The sequence below is a fragment of the Acanthochromis polyacanthus genome, chromosome 12, assembly GCF_021347895.1.
Source record: "Acanthochromis polyacanthus isolate Apoly-LR-REF ecotype Palm Island chromosome 12, KAUST_Apoly_ChrSc, whole genome shotgun sequence".
NCBI classification, from domain to species: Eukaryota; Metazoa; Chordata; class Actinopteri; family Pomacentridae; genus Acanthochromis; species Acanthochromis polyacanthus.
In genome coordinates this window covers 30107181-30126750 of record NC_067124.1, presented here as the reverse complement: position 1 = coordinate 30126750, position 19570 = coordinate 30107181, and the positions used below count along the sequence as shown (strand labels likewise).

At 39.9% G+C, this 19570-nt stretch overlaps 1 protein-coding gene across 1 annotated transcript in view; it reads left to right on the top strand.

The window, feature by feature from the left end:
• col6a4a (collagen, type VI, alpha 4a) overlaps positions 1–19570 on the top strand; it is an 89042-nt gene that overhangs the window by 25860 nt on the left and 43612 nt on the right. Inside the window, exons 3-13 of the mRNA XM_051956925.1 lie at positions 1384–1488; positions 2777–3385; positions 4686–5273; positions 7806–8375; positions 9826–10446; positions 11455–12015; positions 13117–13674; positions 15021–15599; positions 16718–17281; positions 18162–18517; positions 19059–19137. Of these exons, the coding sequence (XP_051812885.1) occupies positions 1413–1488; positions 2777–3385; positions 4686–5273; positions 7806–8375; positions 9826–10446; positions 11455–12015; positions 13117–13674; positions 15021–15599; positions 16718–17281; positions 18162–18517; positions 19059–19137 (5161 nt within the window). The 5' untranslated portion in view covers positions 1384–1412. The remainder of the gene's footprint in view (positions 1–1383; positions 1489–2776; positions 3386–4685; positions 5274–7805; positions 8376–9825; positions 10447–11454; positions 12016–13116; positions 13675–15020; positions 15600–16717; positions 17282–18161; positions 18518–19058; positions 19138–19570) is intronic.

Genomic DNA, 19570 nt, shown 5'->3' with positions numbered 1-19570 from the left:
TGAGTTTTCTAATCTTTGGGCACAACGTGAAATTTGCTCTGTACAGATTGTACAATGAAAACAAGCTGAATCGCAGCCTACGATGAGAATCCGCAAGAATTAAACGTCATAAGTGTGTGGCGTCCATCCATGAAAAATAAACATTAATACCATAAACTAAGTGCTGTGGCCATTATTTACAGCGATATGTGTGTGTTTGCTAGCTGCTAATGTTAGGTTACTAACCTGGGAGCTGCTATATCCTGCCATACTTCATCCTTTTTTGTCTGGTTGGAATACGAGTTGGAGGACACGTCAAAAAGGCTTCTGATGCCACAACTCTATTAGGCTGTCTTCTTTGTTTTAATCCCACATACTTGTTTTGATGCATTTTGCCATTGTCGCCGCAAATCAGCTATTTGAGTTTAGAGCAGGGCTGCGCTGATCAGTACGTCATTTCATACTGTGTCTCTATTGGTTAGTTAGTCGTAGGTCACGGCAGCAGTCCTTGTGAGATGATCACCACAAATTTCTGACACTGTCAGAAATTTATCGCAGCTTTTTTTGGTTGCAAGACCATGACAACGGCTGTCCTTGAACCTGTCTAACAGGCTAATAGGTTTTGGGGTTCATGTAGGTAACTGAAGCCTTTCTAGTTCGAGCTTGTGTTCTTGGATAATATTGCTAAACAAATCTAATCCTGCAGATTAAACAATAACTATGAATTGTCCAAGAAAGTCTCACGTTGAAAACGCCAGCATAGATCTAGAAATACATTTATTTAAAGTGTCCTAAAGTGACCAGGTTACCAGTACTTGAGGAAGAAAAAAAAAACGTGACTCTACTGTGGCCATTTGTAATTGGTTTCCATTGTGTTCTCTGCCCTTCAAAACATGACCTGCAGTTCAGCCAAAAACTCACATTTTTCGTCAGGTGACTATTGATCAAGTTTTTTGGGCAAAAATTTAAATGAGGCACGTAGAATAAAGGGATTCTATTATAATATCTCGATTGAAAGATTGAAAATTTTTTTTTTTAGAAAATGTTGCTGGAGAAAATGTTTGATATACAGATGTAATTTTTAAACGCAATAATTTATAGTTGAAAAGTTTCAAGCAAATCAGAAGGTTGGATGGAGACTGTTCTAAAAATTTATGATTTCATATGAAATATCCCTCTTTTAATGTGGTACTTTCTCAAAATGTCATTCTTTACTGTGTAACTTGTTGTGTAACCCCACATGAGTTCTTATTCTTGGGAAAAACCAAAAGTTTTAAGGTTCAGTGATTCAGAGTGATGGGGGGCGTGTCTGGATTCATGGCTAGCGTGAGTTGCAGGAACAAAGCTCCCTCCAGATGTTGAACAGATTGTTTCTTTGGATTTATGGTTGCCTTTGTGTTGCAGGAAGGAAGTAACCCGAGAGCCATCCCATCATGGAGGGGAGGCGGAGTCTTCTGCTCTGCCTCGTTGCTGCAGCGTGTTTCTATGGCAACGCCGCTCAGAGGACAGGTGGGTATGATTATGTAGAGAGGCGAACGTGCCCATGGTTCAGCGTTACATCGAGCCCAAAACATCTGTAAAATCAATTTATGTACACAGAAATGCATGTAGGCACACACTGTACTCACACTGTTCCTCACAGAGCAGATGTGTTTTCACTGTAAACATGTGAAGAGCGCCGTTACTAACCTGCACAGGAATGTTTGCTGCTCAGCACATCAGTATGATGGGTTAACGAGAGCACAGAATAGAAGTTAAACCTGCTTTAGTCACTGCTGCCTCACTGCATACATTTTCCTTCATCTCACAGTATAAAGAGATTCCGTAATCTCATTATTAGATTTTGTGTTTTTTGTACTCAAAATAAAGAAAACTGAAGCTTTCTCTCTAGTACAGCTATGATCAGATTGTATTAACACTGAAACTCATATTAAAGTCTAAGCACTGTGCTAAAAAGTCTATGGAGGCTTTTCAAAATACTCAGAATTTAGATTAATAGAGTAACATTCCTTTAAAGTAGCACACTACATGTGAACTAACAGATGTCACCGTGAAACGTCCTCAGTTTACTTATTACAATAAGTTATTTTTGTATTACACATTTTCAGAAATGTCATGTTTCATGTGTCAGTATGCAAAGTAGGAATTATACTTCTAAAGATGCACTAATTTGCATTCATTTCTCATAAAAGAAACATGGACTCTGGATAAATACATTAAGTGTTATTCTTGAATAATGTTATAAATAATGACAAGACATTTTGAAATGTTCCAAAAATACTGAAAAAGTTTTAGATAAATCTCCAAAAGTATTAATGCAATATCGAAAATGTCAACAAAAGAAACTGAAGTTCAGGGCGTTCATTGTGCTGTCAGGATAATTTTACTGTATTGCAACTAGGAAACACAGAAGTGTATTCATTTTGAGGCTTTCCTAGAAAATATTTAAGACAAGGAACTTAACAGTGAGGTGAAAATGTTAATGCAGCTGGGACATTAAATGACAGGTTTGTATGAGATGAGGTTAAGCAACAGGTAAGGTTGGACCAACGCTCTCTGCAGGAGATGAACACCACAACTCTTTCATTTTCCTCACACTGAAGATGCCTTTAAAAATCACAAACTGTCTATAAGCTGCCAACCAGCTGCACATTTCTTCTTCTGGCTTTCACACAACTCGAGCGACCCGCCTCCTGTATCTGTAAGTCTTGCTGCTTCACCTCTGGCTGCCACGCTTTCTCAGAACAAACCTCTGCTCGGGTCGTATGAGCACATCTCCATGAACCTCCTCTCTTAGTGTGCACACAAGAGGCCGTGGCCGACATCGTGTTCATGGTGGACGGCTCGTGGAGCATCGGCACGGAGAACTTCGAGCAGATCCGCCAGTTCCTCTATACACTGGTGAACAGCTTCGACGTTGGCCCCGATCACGTCCGCATCGGCTTGGTGCAGTACAGCACCGACCCACGCACTGAGTTCCTGCTCAACACCTTCCAGAACAAGGAGGACATCCTGAACTTCATCAGCAGGCTGCCGTACTTGGGCGGTGGCACTAACACCGGCAAAGGCCTGGACTTCATGCTGAGGAACCACTTTGTGGAGGCCGCCGGGAGCCGGGCTGGACAGAAGGTGCCGCAGATCGCCGTGGTGATCACCGACGGAAAATCTCAAGACACGGTGGAGTTCAACGCCGAGGAGCTGAGGAGGAGAGGCATCGTCTTGTACGCCATTGGTATCAAAGATGCAGACGAAGATCAGCTGAAGGAGATCGCCAACGAGCCACACAGTCAGCACGTGTACAGCGTGTCAGACTTTGCCGCTCTGCAGGGGATTTCTCAGAGCATTGTCCAGACACTGTGCACGACTGTAGAGGAGGCCAAACGACAGCTCCTGCAGCTGTCACAAGGTAACGACAGACAGAGGAAGTGATCTGAGGCATGACGACACCAGAGCAGAATGTTGCACAGAGTATTTTAGATGATTTCCAAAGAAATTTTCACATACATAAGCATTACAAGACAAATCACCAGCAAGTGTGGCCCATCCAGGGAATTATACAAGTGATAAAAGAGTACTATTCACAGTGTGCGCTACAGGAATGTGTGAATTATTCACCTGTTGTTCGGGTTGCAGAGTCCAGAGTATGGTGTAATGACCTGTGCCGTCTAAAGGATAACAATCCTGTTTATAATGCTGTGATGCCTGTTAAAGACGTCACCTGCTGCTGGAAACCAAACCTCCTCAGAATCAGCTCTTTATGCATTTGTTTGATTTGCCTCTGATAGTGGTCAGTTCCTCAGATTGTGAATAACCATGGTGATGTTTAATCTTGGTATCCAACGCTAGACTTTTCTATGAGGCTCAAAAATGACGATGTAGGAAATATTGAGGTTTAGATTCCAGCAGGAAATACAATCTCACATTTTACAGGGAATATACACCAATATTTTAACAATATTTAGACAGTGGTATTAAATGTAGGTATAAAAAAAATGAGGCCTTTCATTTGCTGTAACGTGCTCTGATCAACCACCTGTTGCACATGCTGTTATGAGTCTTCAAAGTTTACCCAAAATGCACTTCAAGTTTTCTTTGGATTATACTAATATTTGTTTCTCTGACTTCATGTCATAAACAAACCTATGCAGTTTCGATGATATCTCTCATGACATTGACGCTTAAAGGTTGTCATAAAAAACATGAACAAAACCTGATTTAGTCTTTAGATTGTGACACACCTAGAGTTAATGTAAAACTTACTTGGTTGCAGTTTTTAACAATGTGTTTACATCCCTGGAAGTTCTTTGTGTCTGTCTTCTGTGCTCATGAGGTTATGATGCTCAGAAATTATGGAAAAGGTAAATAAAAAGCATGAAATTTCCACTCCTATGTACTTGAAGGATGGGAAGAACTGATCGATTGAGCATGACCTTACCCTCCATTGTCACTGGAACTTTAATTTTTATGTTTTCACACTGAAGATTAGAGTGTGAAGAAAACAAGATCAAAATATATCATATATGATTTTCATATTCGAAAATCTGATCAACTGTGTTGAGTTACAGACTTGAATATACATTTTTTTTTTAGCATTAGACATTCTCACATTTTGTGCCTAAAGGTTTGCTTATGTTCTTTGGGATTCACAAACACACAGTCATTAAAATATTCCTTTACATATTGACTTTCTTCTCCCTCCTTTCCAGAATGTGCCAAAGCCAACGTGGCCGACATCGTCTTCCTGATTGACGGTTCCTCGAGCATTGGCATCTCTAACTTCAATGAAATTAGGCAGTTCCTCCGCAGTGTCGTCTCAGGCCTCGACATCGGTGCCGACAAAGTTCGTGTCGGCGTTGCTCAGTACAGCGATGAGCCCTACCAGGAGTTCCTATTGAATGACCACATGGACAAACAGTCCTTGTTGACCGCAGTGGACACATTTCAGTACCGGACAGGAGGCACGGAGACCGGCGAGGCCATCGACTTCCTCCTGAACCAGTACTTCACAGAGGACGCAGGCAGCCGGATCAATCAGCGAGTGCCTCAGATCGCCGTGGTCATCACAGACGGCGACTCCGCTGACGATGTGGCCGCACCGGCTGTACGTCTGAGGCAGCGCGGGGTCATCGTGTTTGCTATCGGGGTGGGAAAGGCCAACCCAACGGAGCTGATGGACATTGCCAACCGGCCTTCACAGCGCTTTATGTTCACCATCGACAACTACCAGGCTCTGCAGAGGTTGACGGATGGTCTGCTGCAGACTGTGTGCATCTCCATGGAGGACCAAAGGCAAGGTGAGCTTCAAGAGGAAGAAAATAGCTGCTTTCAACACTTTTTACTTAGGAATGTTGATAATTCATTTAATCACCATTAATACTATCAAAAATGTATTAACTGATCAGTGGAGATGGTCACCATGACGACAGGCATTTCATCCAAGATGAAAAATATCTTGTTTTGTCTTGTCAAAAACAGGGAGGCAGTGGTACTCCAACTTCATGTTCCTTGCATGGATTAAAGAAACCAGATTCTGCTTTTTGGTTCCAGTTTAGCTGTTTTGTTTTTGTTTTGTTTTTTTTAATTTCATTCAAACTAACCAAGTCCAAATAAATCTGTAAAATGTGAAGATTATGGGCTCTTTTAAGTAAAATGACAGATCTTAAATGTGTGCTAGCTGACATTATATTGCATTAAATCTTTCTTACTGTATGTATTTGCAAATTCACATTAGTATTTTGTATTTGACACTTTTGGTTAATCAGATTTTGCATCGGCAGGTGGCAGTGGCAGTATTTTTGTGCCATAATGGATCACATTCTCATAGATAGAAATCAGAATTCTGCTTATTCTAGGTTTCCGTAAATCAAATCTCTGAAGTCAGACTTTAGACCAGGTGAGAGTAAAAGGGCAACATCAAACTCTTCAGCTTGAATTTTTTTTACACATTTAAAATGCAAAAATGTATATTTCTCGCTTGTCCGGATTTGTTTCCTGCTGATCTAAGAGTCTAATGGTACCTCTGTCTCTGGAGTGTTTTAACTCAATGTAACGCTGACATGAACCCAGAGCTGACTTGGTACACTTGGTAAAAGCTGCTCCTTTTCCTCATTTGAAAAGCTTTGAGCCTGCAGACAGCATGGTGTACTGATTAATGTCACAGCCTCTGGTTCCACTAATACAGCACTGCCAAAATAAGCAACATTAAGAGATGGAAGATGTTTGGAAAACAAGGATGAATAGCGTTAAACCAGCTGTTGTAGAAGTTTAGCGTAGGAACTGGAGTTTTCACAGAAGCTGTAACCTTATTTCAAACACGAGGCATTAAAACGTTCAGTTTTAGGGTCCATATAAGGTCTGCTGTCTTGTTTTAGTAAGTTGGTTGCTTGGGTTTCCAGCTTATTGTAAATCATTTACAAATATCTTCAAATAAAATGATTAGAATGGCTTATAATTCTGATTTAGGAATAGTGTTTGTAAGTAGAATGAGAGAGAACACAAATGTATTTTGGGCAGATTGACAGATATAATGAAAGAAAACTGAAAGTTTTAATTCTTTTGATTATTGGTGTTTATCATCCTCATTTCAGATACATTTCAATTCAGTGTTGACATTTTTCCAGTTACTTTCACTGTTTTGGACATATTTCAATTTATTTCAGGCAATTTGTTTAGTAGATTTGTACACGTTTTGTCATTTTGTGCAAATTTAATCATTTTGGGACATTTTTATTGTTGGGAATTCAGTCATTTTAATTCCAGGCAGCTGAATTTCTTCTGGAAAACTGGACTGTCCAACATTTTCCCAAGAGCCCATAGATGTTACAAACACTGGGGAAAGTGGAGGCTCCTTAAACTAAAGATTATGAACGGTTTACTTGCTGAAAACTCCCTGAATTTAGTCATGTGTCTGTTAGCTTAAACTGAGTCATTGCCATTTTTGACAAACTTGTAAATGAAATTTTTTGAAATAGTCATTTTGAAGAAATATGATCATCTGAAAGTAAAAAATCTGATGTATTTGCAGTTACTGGCTGGTAAATGCAATCATTTTGGCATGTTTTTATTAAAAGATAACATCTTTCAAACCCTCCGACAGGTTTTGGGCTTCAGAGGGTTAATTAGTCGGGTTAATCAAATGCTGACATCAGTGTTGGGGTCAATCTGAAGCCTTTTTGGTTCACACTTGTGATAATTCTGCTCAAAGTAAATTAATCCTTTAATGAATCCCTCATAAGTCTTATCATGAAGTGGTTGATTTATTCATGCAAATGTGTGCATGTTTAACAAGATAATGCCTCTTTTGCAAATTTAAACATACCAATTCTGGGAACGTGTAATTCACCTGTAGTTTTGTGCCGTAAAGAGCTATGTCTTGAGTGTTTGTACTTTCTACACGATATTTTACTATTCACATTTTCAGAAAATGTCCATCCTCTCTCTGCTGTGGAAACACTGCCTGCAGTTCAGCTGAAAACTTTTGATTGGTCAGAGGAGTGAACGGACTCGGTTCAAACTTGGTGAATTTTTAGATACGACATGTAGGATAAAGCAATCTTGATGAAATGTTATGATTTTCCGCTCAGATTTGGTGAAGTTTTAATTCGGAGCCACGTGTCACAGAGGAGTTGTTCAAAGGATTTTCTCTGTTTTTACAGTTTGGCTGATATTTGGTGATTTAAGGGGGAAAAAAAAAAAGGAAAACATGCCTTTTAAACAGACCAGCAGGTTTTGAGTTTCAAACTGTTCAGAAATTCTTCTAAGTTTTGACCTATAGTTTTCCACTGTGACAGCTGAACTTACTACCATTTTTTAAAAATTTCTTTCAGCCTTGGCAGAAAAGTTTGCCGACATTTTCTTCCTGGTGGACAGTGGCATCTCTCAGAGTGATTTCCAGCAGATCCGGAGCATCCTCGTCCGACTCACCAATCAGCTGAACTTCGGAGCCTCGGCCCACCACCTCGGACTGGCCCAGTACGGTCAGGACACCAGGGTGGAGTTTCTGCTTAACGCCTTCCAAAGCAAAGACGAGATACAGGGCGCAGTCAAACGCTTCCGCCAGCGCCGGCTTCAGACCAATGAGCCTCGTAACCTGGGTGCCGCCCTGCAGTATGCCAGCACTAACTTCTTCACCAGCGCTGCCGGGAGCCGGGCGGACCAGGGCTACCGACAGTACCTGGTGGTTCTTAGCGGGAAGGACTCAGATGATGAGGTGTACAAACAGTCCCGTCTGATCAAAGCAGAAGGTGTAACTGTGGTGGGGATGAGCCTCGGTGCCTCAATGAATGAAATCCGTCTGATCTCCACGGCGCCGTATAGCTACCCGTCCATCAGCAATGCAGTGCCTACACTGAGGAGCATTGTTGAGACAGCGGTGGAAAACGCCACGCTGTCTGGAGGTGAGAGAGCCTGAATTTTACTTTCGTTATTATATTATGGGCACCTCATTCCCAAATATTACTATTGCTAAACTCTTCTATTATTGAACTACTGTATGTCTTCCTGAAAGACGATTGACTAGTTTGATCTCTTTGTTGCCTTTGGTTCTATCCCAATCATTTACCTGTCCTCCTAGAAAACCAGTTCACTGCTTCCCATTCCTTGTCTGTGTAGGAGCCTTGCAGTGCAGCATGGGTCATTCAATCTCAAATTATATGGAGCCATCATAAGCTCTAGTCATTTTAGAATGATATATCAAATAATTTTTGGAGTACTGTTTTTTTTAATTAAAGGCCCATTGACCCACTTTCTGCAGTTGGGTCAGTGGGTCATTTTCACCGTTATTTCTCATCATGTCGTTGATTCAGGATCTCAGTATTGGACAATTTTGGTAAATCTCTGGTACAAGTGTTTTGAAATATGAGAATAAATTAAAGCCATCATTGAAAGTCCCACTGGGGAAAAAAAAATTGAGTTCAGAAGTCAAATAGTGATATTTTCAAACCACCTATGTAACTGTACTGTCACAATAATACAAAATTAGATGGATAGATAAAAACCTGTATTGATCCCGTAGCAGGGAAATTTACAGTGTAAGACAACATATGGAATACTTTTAATATGAAATACTTGACCACAAAAAGGAAAAAAATAATGTTTTATCTAGGATTGAGCAGGTATGACCAGTTTTACCACAGAAATTAAAATATTAGTCCAGTTCTGGAGCTTCAAAATGTAACAATACAAAACTTTTTTCATGTGGGCATATTCTTCATTTTTGGACCACAGTTTGTAGACTTTAGAAACGGAGATTATAAACGATTAAAACCCACTTTAGATTTTTCCTAAAATTTCCCTTGTTGACTTCGCATCACCAATTATTTTGTTAATGTGCTCAAAAATGGAACTTTACGTGACAGTGTAGGTTTTTTCTGTTTAATTGCAACTCACTGATAATTCGAGACTATTTAATCTCTATACAAATATTTTTTGCTTACATAAATACAGTAAGTAAAATTGCGTAATTTTTCTGTCAGACATTGTATAGAACAAATAATTGTTCATAAAAAATAACTTTTGGATATTATTTACAGTTTTTTTTGGTTAACATGTAATTTACCATTTTCTTTCATTTTAGTGGTTATCCGTAATTTCATTAAATTGCTCTTAAACGTTATGCAAAAATTCTGCACTTTATCTTGACTGAGCGGATTGTGAACCTGATGTCCTACGCCTGAATTTAAAGCTGTCATGCAGTAAAACGTGTGAATGAATGTTGTCTTCCAGCTTGAAAGGCAGCAACACTGACAAAGAAATAAATAAAAAAATCCTAATGTCACTTAGTCCTTCATCATAAAGGTGTCTGAATGGGTTGATGTTGAGTTTGAATCAATGATTTTCTGTCCATAGATTGCAAAGCTGCCAAATTTGCTGACATAGTCTTCATCGTCGATGAGTCTGGAAGCATCGGAGTCGCCAACTTCCAGCTGGTTCGTGCGTTCCTGCACTCGATTGTCAGCCGCCTTGAGATCAATCAGACCAGAGTCCGGGTGGGCATCGTGATGTACAACGACCGGCCCACGGCGCAGGTCTACCTCAACACCTTCAACAACAAGGACGAACTGCTCAAGTTCATCAAAATCCTGCCATACCACGGCGGCGGAACCAACACCGGAGCTGCCCTGAAGTTCGCCCTCGAGAGCGTCTTCATCAAGGAGCGAGGCAGCAGGAAGGACAAGGGCATCCAGCAGGTGGCGGTGGTCATCACGGACGGAGAGTCACAGGACAACGTCAGCCAACCGGCTACTGATCTCCGTCGTGCTGGAGTCACCATTTACTCTGTAGGTGTCAAAGACGCCAACAAGGTCCAACTGGTGGAGATGGCGTCGCATCCGCCCAATAAACACGTGTTCATCGTGGACACTTTTGCCAAGCTGAAGTCCATGGAGCAGAGTCTGCAGAAAATCCTGTGCTACAACATCATTCGACAGGCGGTCTCAGTCAACACCAGAAGAACCGGCATCAAAGAAGGTTTGAACCAACATTCCTTTTATATTTCTCTCCAGTTATACATGTTTAAATCCTCTGAGCAGTTTCTGGTTGTTTTTTGCTCCTGTTACATCTGTACTAACTGTGGGCTCATTTTTCACGGCAATGTAAGGTTTGGTACCTCTATGGAAACGGCACAACCCTGACTAGTAAGCGAGAGAATTGAGAAATTACACAGTTAGAATGACACAAATAAAAAAAGTTTTAATTTAATTATTACTGGCATTGTAGACCTTTTTCAAGTCATTTTTGGAAATTTTTGAGTGGGTCGGTCCAATTCTTGTCATATTGTAGATGGGTTTTTTTTTAATTGATTTTAAACAACGTTATGCAAGCTTTTTTGTAATTTTGAACAAATTTCAAGTCATTCAGAGTTTTTAGTCATTTTTGACAAGCTTTTCGAAAATTCCTTCAGTAGATTTGTCTAATTCTTATAATTTCTTAGATTTTTATAAAAGTTTACACAATTGTATGCACACTTTTCTGTTATTTCATGAAAAAAAATTCCAATAATTTTGGGGAATTTGGAGTCATTTTAAACAAATTTTTGTCATTTATCCACTTTTTCACAAATGTCAAGTCATTTTGGACGTTTGAGTATTTTTTTTTTACCAAGTTTCTGTAACGTTGCACAAATTTGGAATCATTTTAAAACACATTTTATTCAATTTGATGACTTTTGAAATTTAATTAAAAATAATTGTAATCACCACATCCTACATTTTCTTAAGTGCCCATAGCTGTTTGATGAAATATCAGTTTTGAGCTCAGGTTTGGTTAAGTTTTCCAGTTCAAAGAGAGATGAAAATGCAACTATTCTTTGCGTTTTTGCAGTTTCTGGTTGTTGTTGTTGTTTGGTGATTCAAAATTTTTTAAAACAAATAACATGCCTTTAAAATCAATGGTGGGTTTCAGAGTTCAGAGGGTTGGACTGTCTAGAACATTTAGTGAATTACTTGAGACAGAACTCGTGTTTCTCTTTCATTCCAGGTTGTGTACAAACAGATGAAGCAGACATCTTCTTCCTCATTGACCACTCAGGAAGCATTCACCCCACCGACTTCCAGGACATGAAAAAGTTCATCATCGAGTTTCTGCACACCTTCCGTATCGGCCCACAACATATTCGCATGGGGGTCACAAAATACGCAGATTCTCCAAATTTAGAATTCGACCTGACGACCTACTCGGACGCGAAGTCCCTGGAGAAGGCTGTGGAGGAAATCAGGCAGATAGGAGGCGGCACAGAAACGGGGCGAGCACTGGAGTTCATGGGTCCATGCTTTGACAGAGCAATGGCGTCTCGTGGTCACAAAGTGCCGGAGTACCTGGTAGTCATCACTGACGGGAAATCCTCCGACGAGGTCAAGGCTCCAGCAGAGAAGCTGAGATCGCAGGGTGTCATCGTCTACTCCATCGGAGTGAAGCAGGCAGACATGAAAGAGCTGCGAGAGATTTCTGGTGACCCGAAGAGGACGTTCTTTGTCAACAACTTTGACGCCCTGAAGCCCATCAAGGACGACATCATCACAGACATCTGCTCCCAAGACGGTAAGAAAAAAACAAAACAGACAGTAGTTAAAAATGCATCTTTACCATGTGCTGTATGTGGCAGTGAATGGCGGCAAGCAGTGTTTTTACATAACTGCAATGTAGATTTGGATCAAACCTGTAAATGTTACAATAATTTGAAAAAGAGAAATTGCGGAATTCACTGGTTTCCTATGATAAATACAAGGATAAAAATAAAACAAATGTGGAGATCTAGTTGGAAATTTAAAAAAGGTTGTTTTACATCCTTAAAAATGCTACTTTATAGCTAGCTTAGGTTCCTTAAAAATAGTTTTGTTGCCTAAACTTAACCCAGTAGTTTTAATGTGTAAAAAAAGAAACAATAATAATTTTATGCTTTTGGATGTAATTTTGTTGCCTAGAGAAACCTTGACCTGTTTTTCACATCTGAAAAGTATTTTTATGCCATTAAACCACTTCTTTTTTGCTGTTTTTGCTGTTTGAAAGCAGTTTAAATGTCATTGAAACTTGTTTTGTTTCCACTTTAGTGCCTTATAATTCGTTTATTTCCTTTGAACTAGTTTTAGTGCCTCAACAATAGTTTTGGTGCCAAAACTTTACCAAATAGTTTTGATGCAAAAAAGAAGCTCTTCCAGCCTAAAAAGTAATTTTATTGTCTTTTAAATGCATATGATGAATTAAAAGTCATTTTGGTGCCTAAACAGTAGTTTTCGTGCCTTTGAAAGCGTACTTAAAGTTGTTTTGTTGCCTTACAAGTCAGTTTGGTGCCTAAAAACTAGTTTTGGAACCTTAGAATTGGTTTTAGTGTCTAAACCTAACCAAACAGGTTTGTTGCCTAAAAATTACTTTTCGTGCCTGAAATGTCATTTTGGTGCCAAAAAGTAGTTTTAGTGTCTTATGGATGAAAATGAACTGTAGACGCTGATTGCAGAGCCACCCTGCAGAGAGGCTCTAATACTCACCAGCGCTTCACAAGAGCCACAAATCTGACTCAATGTGGATGTCCGCAATTGATCAATTTTGCATTTCCGCTATTAATCCCCTTGAATTAGAACTCTGTCCTCCTAGACAAAGAAAGCAGTAAACTGTTGCTAACATGTCTGTGCTCTGTGTCCACAGCCTGCAAAGACATACCAGGTGACGTCCTGTTCCTGATCGACAGCTCAACGAGCATCGAATCACAAGACTACGACAAGATGAAAGACTTCATGAAATCTGTCATCAGGAAGTCTTTCATCGGCCGAAACGAGGTGCATGTCGGAGTCATGCAATTCAGCACCGTCCAGAAACTCGAGTTTCCTCTCAACCGCTTCTACAGCAAGGAGGAAATGTCGAGAGCTATCGACAATATGCAGCAGATAGGTGGAGGAACGCACACAGGAGAAGCCATCACATTCGTGTCTCAGTACTTTGATGCCTCCAGAGGAGGACGTCCAGACCTGCGGCAGAGACTGGTGGTGATAACAGACGGAGAGGCCCAGGACGAAGTCAAACGCCCCGCTGCAGCTCTGAGAGCCAAGGGAGTTTTGGTCTACGCCATCGGAGTGGTGGATGCCAACACCACCCAGCTGCTGGAGATCAGCGGGTCCCTGGACAGGATGTACGATGAGAGGGACTTTGACGCTCTGAAGGACCTGGAGAGTCAAGTGGCCCTGGAGCTGTGTGATCCAGAGAGAGGTGAGAGGACGTGAGGACTATCCTCAAACACAGAGGGGCAACAAAAACATGTTGGTTTTCTTTAACACGTTCACTCACATGTCACAGAAAAAACACATTTAAACCAAAGGGTTTCTTAGTGTACAATCTGCATTTTTATTTTAAACCTTGTGAAGAATTGGAAATCTGTTCAATGACCACCCAGTCTCCACAAAATTATGCTCCTAAACTGCATTCTCAAATCCAATGGGGGAAATGTATTTTCTGCTGGATTATGTTTGTAATATATTACAAATGTGTGTCTAATCAACATATCTTTTTTTTTTTTTTTTTTTATTCCGAACAGTGAGTTTTTAGGATTAAGGTTCTATTTGCATTTGATTTGTTCCAAAAAGTATTCTGATAGTGTACATATAATCCGCTTAGGCTGCTTCATGTATGAAAGAGACATGTTCCACTGATAGTTAATTTTAATAGAAAAAACTTGGAACCTCAGCATGTCAAAACTGCTTAGAAGGTAGTTGGTACTGTATAGTCCCTAGATGGCAAAATTGCTGCACATTTTTTTCTCCAATTCACACCCTCCAACTAGGAAGCAACTGGGTGTTCAGTGTCTCCTGCCCCCTGGTTGAAGTGTCCATGGACACACCAACTCCTCTGTAGCCATTTAACAAAGCCTAATCCTGAATGGAATCTTGGATAATTTGGTTTGATTTTCGGTTTTGTAGGGCTGAATATGATTATAGTGTCACAAACCAGCTCAGTGCATGTGACAAAGGAAGAGAGACCAGTCAGGTTTTCAGATACAAACACAATATTTTAATATATTTTAAGTACTTAAAGACAAAAGGAATGAGGTGTGACAAATGTTTACATCAGTAGTGTGTGAAGATGTGTGTGTTGGTGTTGAGTGCAAAAGGAATCACCAATGAGAGAGAGAGAGAGATTTTGTAGCCACCTAAAGCTCTACCAGGTGCCACATATTAGTCTAACGACCCTCCCTTTCTGTCAGTTCCTGCAGGAGCTGATCACCTGCATGAGCAGAAAGGGAGGGGTCGTAACAATAGGGCTCCCTCTTTTCCAACATCTGTTCTTCAGAAAATTACTGCTGAGGACAGGGAGCACTAGAACAGATTTTGTCTGTGCTTCACATCACAATTGTAGCCTTCAAAACAAGTCACAATATCTGATTGTATTGATGTTAACGCATAATTATCTGGTCCTCAAATACAGCCACTTGGAGAAAGCTGTGGAGGGGAATAGAAACACCATAACAAGGCCAGAGTGCCAAATAAGACAGTTTTGAATCAGATTATTGTGATTTGTTCCCAGTGTCTGATCAGTTTTTTCCTTTTATTTCCATGCAGACTGTAAGAAGACAGAAAAAGCTGACATTATTTTCCTTGTGGACGGCTCCACAAGCATCACCTTGCAGAAGTTCAGAAACATGCAAAAGTTCATGGAGTCGATGGTGAACCAAACGACCGTCGGCAAAGACCTGACTCGCTTCGGTGTCATCCTCTACTCCAACGACCCAAAATCTATCTTCACTCTGAACCAGTACAGCTCCAAGAAGGAGGTTTTGAAAGCGATATCGGGCCTCAAGTCCCCGTATGGAGACACCTACACCGGAAAGGCTTTGGGGTACTCTCTGCAGTTCTTTGACGCTCAACATGGCGGTCGAGCAGCGCTGCAGGTGCCGCAGATTCTCATGGTGATCACAGACGGAGATGCTACTGACCGCAACAGTCTGGTGGCGCCGTCTGTGGCGCTGCGAAACAGCGGAGTGAGTGTTTTCAGTATCGGCGTGGAAGGAGCTAATATGACGCAGCTGCAGATCATGGCCGGTTACGACACATCCAAAGTTTTCTACGTGGACAATTTCGAAGCCCTGGAGACTCTGTACAAGAACATCACTCAGGTCCTCTGCAAGACCACCAAGCCAGGTACAGTGTTTAACTTTCGTGTCGTCCTGCGGGTCAAAATTGACGCATTTTGAGGTTTGAAAATGTGGAAAAAAATATATATTTCACAGTGAAACTTCTGATGTCAACATTTTGGGAAATATTTGAACATTTTTTGGTGAATGAAATGTTAAAAATGTTCCTTAAGAACATTCGCAGAAAAATTGATTTTTTTTAAAGAATGTTCTTAAAGAAAGTATTAGAAGTTTTACTGATATGTATATGTAATCACTTTAGATATTTTTAGGATTTTTTTAGAAGATTTTTACTCATTTTTTAAAAAATATTTGCAAGAATTTTCTTGCCACATTTGTTTTGTTTTTTTAAATAAAACTTTTAAGGGAAACTTTAAAGGAGTTATTGGAATTTTTTTCCTGAAGGTTTTGCAAATTTTCAGAAATTTGGTGAATTTTTTTGCTGAATTTTTGGATTTTTTCAGACAAGGAAACAATATTTTTTGATGTCTGTAGATGAGGACAACAGGACGGTTAACAGCCTTAAAGCCCATCATAATCTGCATGTAAAAAAATGGACGTAGTTAAAGCTGCATTCTTTCAGACTGCAGAGAGCAACTCCTCTGGTTGATTATATAGATGAAAACATAAACCTACTTCTCCCTAAATCTGTTACTTTAGCAAGCATTTCCCTTATGAGTTTATGGTATTGATGATTAATTTCAAGTCTCCTTCAACACAGAATAATGTTCATTTTTGCAAATTAGACAACAATGAAGCTCTTTCTCACTGTACCTTTTAAAGGTAGACCAAACATCTACGTTTCCAGCTGCAGGAACCGTCTCTGTAGAACTACATTCAAGGCTGTTTTCAAAAGTACATTTTCAGAAAAGTAATGGTTTCAGAAATGGTTCTTCAGGAGGCTCTGTGATTCTTTGAAGTGAATTCCAAGTTGTCAGTGAATATCACCTCAGGAAGGGGCCCTGTCACCAGGCCAGCTGAGATATTGGAAAAAGTTGTCATTTAGTCTGCTTCCACTGAGACATGACTTTTAAAAAGGAGGAAGAAAAATGGATGGAATTGTTCTGTATTTTATAACAGTTATTAATTGTAATGTGGATGAATATCATGTCTTTGCTTTGTCAGTTTGTCAGAAACAGAAGGCTGACCTGGTTTTCCTGATCGATCAGTCCGGCAGCATCAATTCAACCGACTATACCGTCATGAAGAAGTTCACCACCGAACTTATCAGGAGCTTTAAAGTCAGCGAGGATTTGGTTCGTGTTGGATTGGCCCAGTTCAGCAGCAAATTCCAGAATGAGTTCTACCTCAACCAGTTCTACGCTGAGCAGGCCATATCCCAGCACATCCTCGATATGCGGCAGCTTGGCGGAGGAACAAAAATCGGCCTTGCACTGGATTCCATCAGGGAATACTTTGAGGCGTCTCGGGGCTGCCGCAGATCTGCTGGGATCTCCCAGAACCTGGTGCTGATCACAGACGGAGAATCGCAGGACGACGTGGAAGACGCTGCCGATCGCCTCAGAGCTATGGGGATTGAAGTGTTTGCCATCGGCATCGGAGACATTCACGATCTGGAGCTGCTGCAGATCACCGGCACACCAGAGAGGCTGTTCACAGTGGAGAACTTTGGCAGCTTGGAGAGAATCAAGCAGAAGGTGGTCAAAACCATCTGCGAGACTGACGAAGGTGAGTTAAAAAGTGTAAAAAATGATGCACAAAAAAATGAAAATCAGGAAGCAGAGGTGTCAGAAAATTAGGCTAAGAAGTACTGAAATACTGTAATTTTCAAAAACTGTAAAGAAAACAATGGCAAGTATCTTTTTTTATGGTCAACATAAATTAAAGCCTTTTGATTTTACTACATATCTGTAATTCAATAAAACTAGTAACATCTATAAATCCTAGTTTAAAGAAATCTACCATTTTAAAGTCATAAATATACATAATTTGTCTTTAAAATATGTGTAAAACTATTAAATTTTTTTGCTTGCATTTTTTTGTTGTTTTTTTGTGTGTAGTGTGAATAAAGTAAACACTGTAGATGTATGGTTAAACATTGTAAAAGAACAATTTACCATTTAGGAAGTTCCAGAGTTTTGTTCTGGATTTTTAATAATACAGTTAATCTTAAAAATTGATTCTTTTTTATGTTATATTATTAGGTATTATCTGTAATTTAACAAAACAGGGGAATATAGCAGTACATTTTTTAAAAGTACAGCAAAAAAAAATGTAAATTTTTCCAGTGCTCTGCATTACAGTTTTAATATCAGTATTTTAGGGGGTCAGACTTACCTGACAACCAATGAGCTTATGTTAAATTGGATGTTATTTACAGTTCTGGCCCATTTTGTGGTGGTTGTTGTTTGTAAGTGGTTCATCTTGTAAATCTGGAGTTTATTCTGTGATTTTTATGGGATATCTGTAATTTAACAAAATAAGCAAATATAACGGTACACTTTTCAAAAGAAGTTAAAGTTGAAAAATGGAACATTTTCCAGTCTTCAATATTACACTGCATCTATACCTGCGGGAAAAAAACCCAAAAACTTTTTCTTTCTTTCAGGTTGCAGCATCGACATCGTCATGGGATTTGACATTTCTCAAAGACGTGGACTTCCTGGTGAGACGCTGATCAGCGGCCACAACAAACTCCAGGCCTTCCTGCCGGAGATCGCCCATTACGTTTCCTCGGTACCGGGCCTGTGCTGCACCGGCACCGACCCCATCAGGACCAACATCGCCTACCGAGTGGTGGGCCGTGACGGACGACCGCTGTACGACTTCAACTTAGAGGGCTACAGCGAGGACGTCGTAAAGAAGGTCATGACCCTGAGTTTGACGGAGCCCACTTACTTCAACACCGCCATGCTGAAGTCCTTTGGCGAGAAGTTCAAGGCCCAGTCTGGAGCTGGTGTTAAGGTGAGATGCCACAATAAAATACTCTTTCAACCGTTAAAGACTTCCATTGAAGAAAGATTTTAGTCTAGTACAAGGAAAACTGAGCCTCTATCATTTATTTTGCATCCATTGGTGTGTCTGAATGTCCAACAGGTGGTTTTATCTCTTTATGTTAATTTTGAATATGTTTGCATTTGATCCTGTCTCTGAATCTTTGGACTGTGGACAAGACATTTGACATCTTGGGCTTGGGACGTTTGAGACCAAACAACTACTCAGTTGATTGGGAAAATAATCAACAATGAAAATATAGATTAGTTGGAGCCTAAAGCTTGATTTTGTCTTTTAAGTGTTAGTGGAAGAGAAAGGATGTCCAAACGGCCAGGTTATGTATTGATTACTAATAATTCACAAAACCTTTTAATCAATTTCATCACTAGTCTATAAAAATACAATATTATGACACCATTGTTCCCCCGTACGCTTTGGAAATAAAGTGATGACATGTAGTTTCTTATTGAGTACTTATTGAGGAGTGTGATGTGACCTTCTCATCCATCAGGTGCTGCTGATTTTCTCAGACGGACTCGACGAAGACGTGATGAAGCTGGAGGAGGAATCGGAGCTGCTGCGACAGTCTGGTAATCAGTCCATCTCAACTCATCACATTTTTAGAGCAATTTTTGTAATATTGAATATTGCTATTTATAAAGATATTTGTAAAAATGTTAGCTTGATATATCAAATACCGTCTGAGTTTTTCTTTTAACTAGTTAACTCACCCAAAATCAGAAACTATTTGTACTATTTTTCAAATATCTCAGGTTGTAAATCAATGACATGATTAGAAATAACAGGCAACATTTCAGGCTTTTATCTGAACTAGTTCTTAGATATTGTCGTTAGTGTCGTCAATACTGGGAAAAACAAGTGGTGTCTGCTGTAAACTCTTTGAATTTTTGTTAAATGATTCTCACAGTTGAACCAAAATGGGTCGAATTGTTTGTATTTATCTGGTCAGAGCAAATGCTTCTGGCAAATTTTTAAATGAGATAAGTAGAATAAAGTGACTGA